Source organism: Dreissena polymorpha, chromosome 4 (assembly GCF_020536995.1).
Source record: "Dreissena polymorpha isolate Duluth1 chromosome 4, UMN_Dpol_1.0, whole genome shotgun sequence".
NCBI classification, from domain to species: Eukaryota; Metazoa; Mollusca; class Bivalvia; order Myida; family Dreissenidae; genus Dreissena; species Dreissena polymorpha.
In genome coordinates, this window is record NC_068358.1 from 49,740,635 (window position 1) to 49,754,326 (window position 13,692).

Genomic DNA, 13,692 nt, shown 5'->3' on the forward strand with positions numbered 1-13,692 from the left:
GGTATATGGGATATCAGAGAGGTATGGTGATTGGTGAATGGGATCTTAGAGAGGTATGGGGATGGGTGTTTGGGATCTTGGAGAGGTATGGGGATGGGTGATTGGGATCTTAGAGAGGTTTGGGGACGGGTGTATGGGATCTTAGAGAGGTATGGGGTTAGGTGTATGGGATCTTAGAGAGGTATGGGGACGGGTGTAAGGGATCTCAGTGGTATGGGGATGGGTGTATGGGATCTCAGTGGTATGGGGACAGGTGTATGGGATCTCAGTGGTATGGGGATGGGTGTATGGGATCTTAGAGAGGTATGGTGGGATGGGTGAATGGGATCTTAGAGAGTTATGGGAATGGGTGTATGTGATCTTAGAGAGGTATGGTGGGATGGGTGAATGGGATCTTAGAGAGGTATGGTGGGATGGGTGAATGGGATCTTAGAGAGGTATGGTGGGATGGTTGTATGGGATCTCAGAGAGGTATGGGGATGGGTGTATGGGATCTTAGAGAGTTATATATGTGAAGTATCCCACCCTTGTGCATAAACATATTTATGTACTTTGCTGATGTATGATTATGTAAGTTTTATATTTGTCTCAAGGAAAGAAAGAAATGTAGTTGTTTGGCACACACCAACCCAAGAATACAAACATATAAAATGCTAGCAGATTGTATATAAATTTAAATATAGGGGTCACAAAAAGCATGTTAATCTTAATTGTTTGTTTAGCCTCATTCTGCTTTCTAGCCTTCTTCTGTCCTCAGTTTTCCAATAATTCCATTCAACAAAAAAGCCATCCCCATGGGCTTGTGGCTTATATAGATTTGATAAAAAAACAAACTTAAGTGGTAAAGTTGTTGCCCTGTTATAAATAATATTGATTTTATTTCAGGGAAGGCAACTCCAGCAGCATGATTTTAGTTCACAGATTTTCTCCCTTGGTTATTGCCCAACAGGGGAATGGCTGGCAGTAGGGTATGTGTTAATGTTGCATCTGAAATATAACAATGAATAGATTAATCATTTCTGATGCTACCAATAACAACTATTCAAAGCACTTTCCAATAGATGTTCATGTAGTCAGTACAATAACCAGAATTTTATAAACATGTGTGTTTCCAATGGTATCTGCCTACAAAAGTTCTATATTAAGTGTTTGTGAATAGCTTTGAATGCAACATGGACAACAATTTTTACTGTGGGTGTTGTCGCATATGTTTACGATGACAATCAGAATGCTTAAGTTATGTAGTATAACATATTCAGAATGTATTCCTCATAGCAGTGTTTGCATTTAATTTTGTACCTTGGAAACCAGCATGGTAAACATTTAATCTTGGCTCTGGGAATATGGGGTTTAATGCATGTGATTAAAATGTCAGATAAGTTTGTGCAGTCCCCATAGGCTTTTTTGGGGAGAACAGTTCCACCCAAAACTAGATTTTCGCCAAGAGACTTCCTTTCAACAACAAAAATGCCATATAAGCGGAAAGTGTTATCCCTTATTAGGCTTTGCACAGGCTTATCTGGGACGATACTTAACGCACATGCATTTAAGCCTGTTTTTCCCTGCGAGGCCCATTTCACTATTTCTGTTCGCAGCATGGAAAGCAGTCATGTGGAGGTGTTGCACCACACAAAGCCTGACAAGTACCAGCTACACCTGCACGAGAGCTGTGTGCTCTCACTCAAGTTTGCCTACTGCGGCAAGTGGTTTGTCAGCACGGGTAAAGACAACTTGCTGAATGCCTGGAGAACTCCATATGGCGCTAGCATTTTCCAGGTGCGTGTCTACACACTGTTCATCTGAAAGTGTTTTCATTTGCATTTAAAGATTTATTGAGAGGCACTGTTTGATTTGTTTGGGGGTCGTGTTTGTCAACCATTAAATAACAATTTATTGTTTTAATAAACCAAATAAACCATGAGGCACTTACCTTGAGTTTTAAATAGCTTCACATTGGAATAAAACACAGTCATTTATTGGCTGTTTTATGAGTATGCACACATAGTTTGAATTCTAACTTACCATTTTTGTTTGACCCAGAAGGGAGGCATATAATTTGTGCTCTGTCCATCAGTCAGTCAACTTGCACTTTATGCTTTGTAACTCAATCAATTTTCATCTGATAATCACCAAACTTTCTGTAAATGTTTGTAAGCATGAAATGGAGGCCACACTTCATAACCTGCCTAATCTACCTCAGCACTCAAAAGTTCTGGCCCTTGAATTTCTCGAAATATGGCTCTTTTAATATTTATTCTTTCAATTTCAACCAGTTTTAATGCAATTATCACGGAACTGTCTTAGAAAAAACACACATCATAACATGACATGTGTTTTGTGTTGCTCATCTCCCTACCTCAAAGGTCAAGATCAAACTTAAATGTCAAGGTCATATTTAGTCTTAAAAGAGTTTGACGATCCTAAATCAGCCGTAATTTTGCCATATAATAATGGATTTTAAAATCAAATGCAAACCGTGATAAGAAGATTATGGTGTAACACTCTTCACTCTACCTCAAAGGTCAAGGTCACAATTAACGTATAAAGTTAACAATTGGACGTAAAGCAGATTGTCCATACTGTTACTTTGCCAACACCTGTCTTGACCTCAAATGTCAAGGTCTTATTTCTTAATGGCTAAACATTTAGTCCATCAACTCTTGTTGTTTGGTCAATTGTAACAAAAAACTATTAATTAGAAGATTATATTTATGCCCCCCTTTGAAGAAGAGGGGGTATATTGTTTTGCACCTGTCGGTCTGTATGTCCGTCCAACAGATGGTTTTCGGATGATAACTCAAGAACGCTTAGGCCTAGGATCATGAAACTTCATAGGTAGATTGATCATGACTCGCAGATGACCCCTATTGTTTTTGAGGTCAGTAGGTCAAAGGTCACGGTGACCCGAAATAGTAAAATGGTTTTCGGATAACTCAAGAACGCATACTCCTAGGATCATGAAACTTCATAGGTAGATTGATCATGACTCGCAGATGACCCCTATTGATTTTGAGGTCACTAGGTCAAAGGTCAAGGTCACGGTGACCCGAAATAGTAAAATGGTTTTCGGATGATAACTCAAGAACGCATGCTCCTAGGATCATGAAACTTCATAGGTATATTGATTATGACTCGCTGATGACCCCTATTGATTTTCAGGTCACTAGGTCAAAGGTCAAGGTCAGGGTGACCCGAAACAGTAAAATGGTTTTTAGATGATAACTCAAGAACGCATACTCCTAGGATCATGAAACTTCATAGGTAGATTGATCATGACTCGCAGATGACCCCTATTAATTTTGAGGTCAAAGGTCAAGGTCATGGTGACCCGAAATAGTAAAATGGTTTTCGGACGATAACTCAAGAACGCATACGCCTAGGATCATGAAACTTCATAGGTACATTGATCATGACTCGCAGATGACCCCTTTTGATTTTGAGGTCACTAGGTCAAGGTCACGGTGACCAGAAAAAGTAAAATGGTTTTCGGATGATAACTCAAGAACGCATACGCCTAGGATCATGAAACTTCATAGGTACATTGATCATGACTCGCAGATGACCCCTATAGATTTTGAGGTCACTAGGTCAAAGGTCAAGGTCACGGTAACCTGAAACAGTAAAATGGTTTCCGGATGATAACTCAAGAGCGCTTATGCCTAGGATCATGAAACTTCATAGGTACATTGATCATGACTCGCAGATGACACCTATTGATTTTGAGGTCACTAGGTCAAAGGTCACGGTGACTTGACACAGTAAAATTGTTTCTGGATGATGTCTCAAGAACACTCATAGGCCTAGGATCATCAAACTTCATAGGTAAATTGATCATGACTGGCAGATGACCCCTATTGATTTTCAGGTCACTAGGTCAAAGGTCAAGGTCACAGTGACAAAAAATGTATTCACGCAATGGCTGCCACTACAACTGAAAGCCCATATGGGGGCATGCATGTTTTACAAACAGCCCTTGTTATTCATTGTATTCAATTAAAGATGAATAGGTAGAAATATTGTTGCTGATTAATATGACGGAAATGTGGTAAGATTTTAGGATCATTCATATTACCAAACCCAAACATACCACAAAACTGGTTTTGGTTTATATGTTCTTGCCTCTTTGTTGAGAACATCATAGAAAATATATACAGATAAATCAGCATTGATGTAGGGAAACAAATAAAGTGCCTTTCATAACATATCTCTAGACTTATCCCATTTTTATTGCATTGGTGAAAATTAGCATTTTACAATATTCCATGTTTGTTTCTGTTTCAGTCAAAAGAGTCCTCTTCAGTTCTGAGTTGTGACATTTCAACAGATGACAAGTACATTGTGACCGGCTCAGGAGACAAGAAGGCCACTCTATATGAGGTCATATTCTGATCAGTGTGTCTGGATTTACCTGTTGAGCTAAAGTGGACACAATTTCCAGTGCTTCATTGTACATATTCTCCCCACATTACCTGGCCAAAAGGCTATCATGACAGTTATTCACATTTGTCGGAATCCTATCGGCAGGTGGTCTGCTTGGATTTGCTGAAGATAGTCGCACTGTAAACAAAATGACACACCTTGGAACTTTGTGACATCCAGATGATATATGTGTATTTGTTGTGCTATTAAAGTGGATATTACATGTTGTCAGATCGTGGCTTCAAGCATGTACTTCGTTCAGCTTTGTACCTGTTGTAACAGATAGGTACAATGTCATACTTTGTAAAAAAAATTATGTTTGTGTATATTTATAAATATTTGTATATTTTGTACATGTGTTTCAAGTACAATAACGCTGTTCAAAGGTTCATGAAGATCCCAGCCGGCAGCTTGATTGAAAGCAGTTAATGACAGTGTTCCAACGTATATAGACATATTGAGCTTCTTGTGCTGCTATAACAGCCTGGGCAACATTTCTGTGGACAGAACTGAATACACGACTTTCACATAACATTGTCCAAGTGATTTCCATACAATCATGGCCATGTGAATACTTGGAACAACCATCTAATGTACGTGTACAGTCATAAATGTGGAGATGTATAAACAGGATTTATATCAGTGGAATAAGGACACGTGGACAGCTGAAAAAAATGTGTATTTGGCCATACAGGAATAGTAATTTGTGCAGAAGGATATAGACAAGTATAAGGTGTCATCTTGATATGGTTACTTAGGGAATTCTACTTTTGTAAAGATATTTTGTCATACGTACATTGAACTAAACACTATTAGGAATTTGTTACCTGTTAATTGACCCAATTAAATGCCAAAATATTTGCTTACATAATACACTGCATGTTGTTATGGTCAAGGTAGTGCAAGTATGAATTAAAGGAATTCCCATATAAGTCATACTTGTCGGACTGGTGGCTACTTTATTGGATTTTTTTTTACCCATGTCTTGCCAAAATGGGTCTTATGCCATATGCGCCAGGGTAGCCACCCAGATCGGTCAGGAGATAAGTCGTCTGCTTTAAAGTTATGTAAGGTTTTATGGTATTCTGAGTGGAGAGGATATCCCCAGAACAGACTGAGCAATTGCGCAGGCTGGTCTGGTGCCTTGTCTGCTGCAGGTGGCTTAAGTTAGATTTTAGCATGACATGGCTCTTTTGTTGCAATGCCATTGTAATTTTGTACAACTTTGCGTTGTCTTGTTTGTTTTGTGACAAGTTCACACATCTCCCATAGCACAGACCAGTTTTCTAATCTTATTGTATTGAGAATACAAATAGGAGTTTTTTGTTTGTTTTATATCAATGTTGTTTACCTTGGGTATTTCTTTAGTTTTTGGTAAAAATGTATTTGTGTGTTTGATAGTATGACATGTTTGCATTATTCCTGTGCCATCATCCTGTGTTATTTCTTAGACCGATATAGGCGCAAGACAACATACTTCAGCATTCTGGTTATCAAGTTTGAATACTAGTATACAATTAGTAAATTCTTTAATTCAGCTATTTGCTGTTATTTCGTGTGGGGCGAATACCAAGTAAAAGTTATCTGCCCTTATGCGGTTACATGAATATCCTATATATTTAGTTGTATGGCTATTAATAGATTGGTAAATATCAATTGATTAGCAAATTGCAAATGCAAGAAACATTTTTTGGATAAAAGTGTGTGTGTGTTTAAATGAACATGAGTAAGTTGGATGAAGTTCATTAAGGAATAATATTATTTGTGAAATCCATGTGTAAGATTGTTACATTAATAATTTTACTGAGTGCAGTTTCATGTGAGTACATGCTCATGTGTGTTAGAGTACTTGAAACTTGTGATAAATGTCAGTTATAGATGTGTTCAAACATTGTATGAATGATTATCAAACATTTGACTGTCTGGAACTGTGTGTCTGTATGTATTTAGTAATACCGGTAAATCACCTTCGTTGTTCATAAAGCATCAGTTACAGTTTTTATTGTGTTAATACGTTCACATTGAATCTTTTATGAAAATCAAACATAACAGTATAAATAAATATCATTGATTCTATCGCAACAGATTTTGTTAGTGTTTCGTTGCACTCTTATTATAGAACCTTTTCATGATATATGTTTCATTGCATTTAAAATATAATTAATGTATTTCATATTAATGGAGCATTGGAAATGGTGGAGCAAATTGTGCAATGAATAAGCATTTAGAATTGGATTGAAATCAGATTCTCTTTTAATATGTCCATCTTCATTTATTCAGAGAACAATTCTTCAACATTTTTTAAGTCAATCAAGTAGATTGATTTGTTTGATGTGATTGAATAACATTACTTGCCCATGAATCTAAGTGTGATTTTTTCTGTTTAATGTTTTCATCTAGTATTTCATTTAAATTGTTAGATTTATGCGTACAAGAATGTAGTTTATCTGGATAAAATGCCAATAAAATGTATGTTAAAACGCGTTTGTTTTTGTTAAATTTGCAATCTTGAACATTTATATAGCTGTACATTCATATTGCTGCCTCAATGATGCCATGGTCCTATCTGCCTCCTACACCAGGGCTCCGCCATGAGGAAGATTTTGGAGATATATCTGGACATATTTACTTCTCCCTCTAATTATATGAAGGAGAAGTGACTTCTACTCGTTTTTAGATTTATTTTGAGCAACATATTGACCTAGATAATAATGACACAACATTAACCTCAAGTGTGATTGGTTATATTTGTTATGTTTATATTTGTAATTGTTTTCCCCCACTCTACATAATGTGAGTTGTTTCTGATTAATCATGATAGGTGTGGTGAAATGAGAGGAATAAAATGATTCAAGAGTTGATTAAAGGCTGAACATAAATCACTTCTCCTTTAAGTTGCCGCACATCTCCATAATTTCAGTTGAGAAAGACTCAAATTTGAAAGTAGGCTGAGCCATCTACACCCATTAGAGTTACCCCCCTTGAAGTTCTATTGTGGCAATTCTATTGAACCTGTTATTAAACCTTTCCCCATGGCAAGCGATGTGCACATTATTGTCTTAAACCACGGTTTAACAGTTAACTATATAGTTAAGAGACTTTGAACCCGGGTTCAAAGTGCCGTTTGCACATTAATTCCTTAAACCTGGGTTCAAGACTTTGAACTGCGGTTCAAAGTCTCTTAACTCTATAATTAAGAAACGACCAATGAAATCGTGACATTTGCCTTCTAATTGTGGTTTAAGCTCTGCGGATTGGTTGTGTCTGAATTATGTAGATAGGAGCTTTGTATTTATTTTTAGACACACTTTGAACAGCGGTTCAAACTGTTGAACTCTGGTTTAAGGAATAAATGTGGAAATGGCACTTTAAACTCTGGTTCAAAGTCTCATAACCCTATTGTTAACTGTTACATAACAATATGTGCATTCCGCAGTGTCTTAACCCCAGTTTAAGACTTTGAACCGCAGTTTAAGACTTTGAACCGCAGTTTAAGACTTTGAACCGCAGTTCAAAGTCTCTTACCCCTATAGTTAAGAGAGGACCAATCACTCGGTTTTAAGGAATCAATGGAATTAAACGTCACTTTGAAATCGGGTTCAAAGATTCTTACATATATAATTAACTGCTAAATAATTAATGTGTATTCCGCGCCTCTTAATCGCAGTTTAAGACTTTGAACTGCAATTCCAAGTCTCTTAACCCTATAGTAAAGAGATGACCAATGAAGTCGCGGCATTTACCTTCAAATTGTGGTTTAAGCTCTGCTGATTGGTTGTCTCAGATAACATTTGTTTCTATTTTTAGACACTTTGAACCACGGTTCTAAGTCTTGAACCAGGGTTTAAGGAATTAATGTGCAAAGGGCACTTTGAACCCAGGTCCAAAGTCTCTTAACTATATAGTTAACTGTTAAACCGTGGTTTAAGACATTAATGTGCACGTCGCTTGCCATATTTCCCACTCAGAAGCAAAGTGAAAATGGCTTTGTGCAAACAGCATATAACCAGAACAGCCTGCAATAACTTGCACTCTGTTCAGGTTTTATGCTGTTTGCTGCTCATCAGTATCTAAGGGTAGGACAGGAAGCCTTTTAAACATGGGCCTTTTGACCATAAGTGTGACTTTTCCCTTTGCATGATGAATGATTCAGTACAGTCTATGAACTGTATAAACTGCAATTTGCTGTGATTGGACACTTGGTCTGTTAAGTTACTGTTAAATACTTGTTGTTTAAGCGTGACTTTGATGTTTGAGGTAGGAGACGGTTGCAAAACATGACATTTGATCTCCACAATTTGAAAATTGGGGTTCACTTAACAATTGCATGATGTTGAAATTACAGCCTGACCAAGCTATTTCAAGGCAGAATTAAACCTTTCTTTTAATGTTACCCTGTCTTTAAAATAATGGAGACTGACAACACATCATTTTTAGCTCACCTGAGCACAACGTGCTCATGGTGAGCTTTTGTGATCGCCTTTTGTCCGTCGTGCGTTGTCAACATTTGCCTTGTTAACTCTCTAGAGGCCACATTTATTGTCCAATCTCCATGAAATTTGGTAAGAAGATTGGTCTTGATCAGTTCACAATGGTTTCGTTTGCTTGAAAAACATGGCTGCCAAGGGGCGGGGCATTTTTCCTTTGATGGCTATAGTAAAATCTTGTTAACACTCTAGAGAACACATTTATTGTCCAATCTTCATGAAACTTGGTCATACGATTTATACCAATAATATCTTGGACGAGTTTGAAAATGATGCCGGTTGGTTGAAAAACATGGCCGCCAGGGGGCAGGGCATTTTTTCCTTATATGGCTATAGTAAAACCTTGTTAACACTCTAGAGGCCACATTTATTTTCCGATCTTCATGAAACTTGCTCAGATGATTTGTCCCAATAATATCTTGAATGAGTTCAAAAATGGTAACATTTGCTTGAAAAACATGGCTGCCAAGGGGCGGGGCATTTTTCCTTATATGGCTATAGTAAAATCTTGTTAACACTCTAGAGGCCTCATTTATTGTCTGATCTTAATGAAACTTTATTAGAACATTCATCCCAATGATATCTTGGACAAGTTCGAAAATGATGCTGGTTGGTATAAAAACATGGCCGCCAGGGGGCGGGGCATTTTTCCTTATATGGCTATAGTAAAACCTTGTTAACACTCTAGAGGCCACATTTATTTTCCGATCTTCATGAAACTTGGTCAGAAGATTTGTCCCAATGATATCTTTGATGAGTTAAAAAATGGCAACCTTTGCTTGAAAAACATGGCTGCCAAGGGGATGGGGCATTTTTCCTTATATGGCAATGTATGGCTACAGTAAAATCTTGTTAACACTCTAGAGGCAACATTTATTTTCCGATCTTCATGAAACTTGGTCGGAAGATTTGTCCCAATGATATCTTGGATGAGTTAGAAAATGGTTTTGATTTCTTTAAAAGCATGGCCACCAGGGGGTGGGGCATTTTTCCTTATATGGCTATATATGGCTAAAGTAAAATCTTATTAACACTCTAGAGACCACATTTATAGTCCGAGCTTCATGAAACCTGGTCAGAAGATTCATCCAAATAATATCTAGGACGAGTTCAAAAGTGATGCCGGTTGGTTGAAAAACATGGTCACCACGGGGGCGGGGCATTTTTCCTTATATGGCTATAGTAAAACCTTGTTATCCCCTACCATAGGCGGAGGGATATTGTTTTGGCGTTGTCCGTCCTTCCGTCTGACTTTCCGTCCTTCCGGCACTTTTGTGTCCGGAGCCATATCTTGGAAGTGCTTTGGTGGATTTCATTGAAACTTGGTATGAGTATATATATTGATAAGAGGATGATGCACGCCAAATGGCATTGTACACCATCATGTTAATAACGGAGTTATGGCCCTTTGTATCTTGAAAAAATGCTTTTTTGAGTGTCAAATGTAACACTTTTTTGTCCAGAATATATTGGTGGGGATATCAATTATTTGAATTTGCTTGTTAACACTCTAGAGGTCACATTTATTTTCCGATCATCATGAAAGTTGGTCAGAAGATTTGTCCTAATGATATCTTGGATGAGTTCGAAAATGGTTTTGGTTGCTTTAAAAACATGGCCACCAGGGGCGGGGCATTTTTCCTTATTATGGCTATATATGGCTATAGTAACACCTTGTTTACACTCTAGAGGCCACATTTGTTTGTCCAATCTTCATGAAACTTGGTCAGAAGGTTTGCCCCAATAATATCTTGTTATCTCAGGTGAGCGACTTAGGGCCCTCTTGTTTTATTGGAAACACTTGTGTCAAGTTCTTTTAAAATTGCGTATGGCCAGTTTCACCTTTATCCTCTTCATGTGTTTGAGACTTTTTAGCTACGGAGGCTTGTTTTACATGTTGCATGCCTTTTTCTAATGTTGGGCGTTTGTGTCAAGTATATTTTAGAATTGCATATGGACAATACATGTTTAACCACCAGATAAAGCTGTTTTACTTTCAAAATTTGACCTCTCAGTGTGACCTTGACCTTTGAAGTAGTAAGACAGGTACTGTTACTCACGACATGTTGTGTCTTCATGGTGGTTATTAGTGGTATGTAATTTAAAAAGTGCATGATGAACTACAAAGTTACAGTCTGGAAAAACTGTTTAATGGCCAAATTTGACAATAGACCTCCTAGTAACACTTTGACCTGTGAATTAGGGAGACTGGTGTTACAGGCAACATGTCATTTTATGATGGTAAATATTTGTGCACATTAATTTTTTGAAAATGTGCTTGACAATAATATCAAAATTACAGTCAGGCCAAGTTCAGACGTAGCTAGGCACACACAAGCAGGTACGTACACCAATACCGTGCTCTTTAAAAGCGGACTCAACAAAAATTAGACCTATATTTATTTATTTACAGTAAGAGTCTATCAGGAAAGGGTTAAGCAACGATTGAATAAATACTTATTGGAAGACATATACAAGAAATTACGTAAGTGTGGTGTTCCACTGGGCTTTATCCCACGAGTTGATTGGGTGACATTGTACATCATGAGCTCTCTTCCAAACAACCCACTGGAAAACCACATCCATGAAATATTCCAATTATTATACACATGTATACCTTTACAAATAAAATCACCAACCCTACAACTGGTTTACTCGAAAAATAAATAAACATAATGTAGAACTCTGGGAACATGTATATGTTATACATGCCATTGTGACTTGCCAAATAATAGCATCATTCCATTGTCAGTTTTCCTCTCACCTGAGCACAACATGCTCAGCTTTTGTGATCACCTTTTGTGATCACCTTTTGTCAGTCGATCGTCGTCTGTCGCGCCTCGTCCACATTTACCTTGTTAACTTTCTAAAGGTTACATTTATTGACTTTTTGTCCAATCTTCATAAATCTTGGTCAGAAATTGGTTTCAATGATATCTTGGTCAAGTTAAAAATGGGTCATGTGAGGTAAAAAACTAGGTAGCTAGATCAAATTACAGAAAGAGCTTGTTAACATTCTAGAAGTGACATTTATAGTCCAATCTTCACAAAACTTGGTCAAAGATTTGTTTTTTGATGATATTTAGCTGATTATGAAAATGGTTCCGGCTCTTTGATGAACATAGCCATCTAGAGGCGGGAAATGTTTCCTTATTTGGCTATGGTAAAACCTTTTTAACACTCAAAGTCACATTTTTAGTCAAATCTTCATGGAACATGGTCAGAACAATCATTTTTTGTTCTTATCTTCTAACGATATCTGCGCCAATTTCGAAACTGCTTCCGGTCTACATGGCCCTTAATGGGCAGGGCAGTTTTCCTCACATGGCTAAAGTTAAACTTAGTATAGTAAAACCCCACCTGTCTGGTATGGTACAAGAATACCAGAGGGAAACCTCACCTGTCTGGTATGGTACAAGAATACCAGGACGAAACTCCACCTGTGAGGTATGGTACAAGAATACCAGGATAAAACCCCACCTTTCCAGTATGGTACAAGAATACCAGGAGGAAACCCCACCTGTCCGGTATGATACAAGAATACCAGGAGGAAACCCCACCTGTCCGGTATGATACAAGAATACCAGGAGAAACCCCACCTGTCCGGTATGGTACAAGAATACCAGGAGGAAACCCCACCTGTCTGGTATGGTACATGAATACCAGGAAGAAACCCCACCTGTCCCGTATGGTACAAGAAAACCAGGAGGAAACCCCACCTGTCTGGTATGGTACAAGAATACCAAAAGGAAACCCCACCTGTCCGGTATGGTACAAGAATACCATGAGCAAACCCCACCTGTCTGGTATGGTACAAGAATACCAAGAGGAAACCCCACCTGTCCGGTATGGTACAAGTATAGCATGAGGAAACCCCACCTGTCCGGTATGGTACAAGAATACCATGAGGAAACCCCACCTCTCGGGTATGGTACAAGAATACCAGGAGGAAACCCCATCTGTTTGGTATGGTACAAGAATACCAGGAGGAAATCCCACCTGTCTGGTATGGTACAAGAATACCAGGAGGAAACCCCACCTGTCTGGTATGGTACAAGAATACCAAGAGGAAAACCCACCTGTCTGGTATGGTACAAGAATACCATGAGGAAACCCCACCTGTCAGGTATGATACAAGAATACCAGGAAGAAACCCCACCTGTTTGGTATGGTACAAGAATACCAGGAGGAACCCCCAACTGTCTGGTATGGTACAAGAATACCAGGAGGAAACCCCACCTGTCCGGTATGGTACAAGAATACCAGGAGGAAACCCCACCTGTCTGGTATGGTACAAGAATACCAGGAGGAAACCCCACATGTCTGGTATGGTACAAGAATACCAGGAGGAAACCCCACATGTCCGGCATGGTGACCACTAACAAAACTCACATACTGCCTAAAGAAGAATTGGATCAGTCCATTTGGGGTGTGCAGTGCTATTGCATCAAAGGCTAAAATCTCCACAAGCATTCACAAAAATGCAGCTGATAACCTTGTTCAAATAAAGCCTTAAACAACAACATGGTTAGCATAAATCAGATGAAAACTGTGAACAAAAAAATTAAGTAAATAACAAAAATAATTATGAACTTCAAATACTACAGTGCTAGTTTGATGGAGCTTGTTTTCTTGTTTAATAAATCAATTATAGTAAAGCACTATACAACCTCATTTTCTTGCATATTATTACCTAAAGACAAATATCATATGTCAATTTTCAACCATTCGTTATTTCAATGTTGCTTGTAAAGCTATTTATTTTTAGTTTCTACTCTGTTGTGTC

General features: G+C 38.1%; 2 protein-coding genes across 7 annotated transcripts in view; one reads left to right on the forward strand and one right to left on the reverse strand.

Moving 5' to 3' along the window:
• LOC127877683 (transducin-like enhancer protein 1) overlaps window positions 1-6,901 on the forward strand; it is a 77,851-nt gene extending 70,950 nt beyond the window's left edge. For all 4 annotated transcript variants that reach the window (XM_052423795.1, XM_052423798.1, XM_052423797.1 and 1 more), the window contains exons 20-22: window positions 886-968; window positions 1,596-1,776; window positions 4,282-6,901. In XM_052423795.1, the coding sequence (XP_052279755.1) occupies window positions 886-968; window positions 1,596-1,776; window positions 4,282-4,389 (372 nt within the window). In that variant the 3' untranslated portion in view covers window positions 4,390-6,901. The remainder of the gene's footprint in view (window positions 1-885; window positions 969-1,595; window positions 1,777-4,281) is intronic.
• Window positions 6,902-11,293: 4,392 nt separating this feature from the next.
• Window positions 11,294-13,492, reverse strand: LOC127877686 (uncharacterized). 3 transcript variants are annotated; one of them, XM_052423807.1, is made up of 3 exons: window positions 12,906-13,492; window positions 12,506-12,825; window positions 11,294-12,466 (listed from the first exon to the last, which is right to left on the reverse strand). In XM_052423807.1, exons 1-3 carry the CDS (start codon window positions 13,274-13,276, stop codon window positions 12,303-12,305), a joined length of 855 nt encoding a protein of 284 aa, XP_052279767.1. In that variant the 5' UTR covers window positions 13,277-13,492; the 3' UTR covers window positions 11,294-12,302. The 3 variants fall into 3 exon arrangements, with proteins under 3 accessions (XP_052279767.1, XP_052279765.1, XP_052279764.1); XM_052423805.1 differs by having other exon boundaries at window positions 11,294-12,745; window positions 12,786-13,492; XM_052423804.1 differs by having other exon boundaries at window positions 12,506-13,492.
• Window positions 13,493-13,692: the final 200 nt, after the last annotated feature.

What these genes read in the sequence shown, in the direction of transcription:
- LOC127877686 (XM_052423804.1), bottom strand. Translation starts at nt 13,276, where the DNA reads ATGCCGGACATGTGGGGTTTCCTCCTGGTATTCTTGTACCATACCAGA. An exon ending in TCTTGTACCATACCGGACAG is followed by an intron (nt 12,467 to 12,505) that starts GTGGGGTTTCTC and finishes CATACCGGACAG; the next exon opens with GTGGGGTTTCCTCCTGGTAT.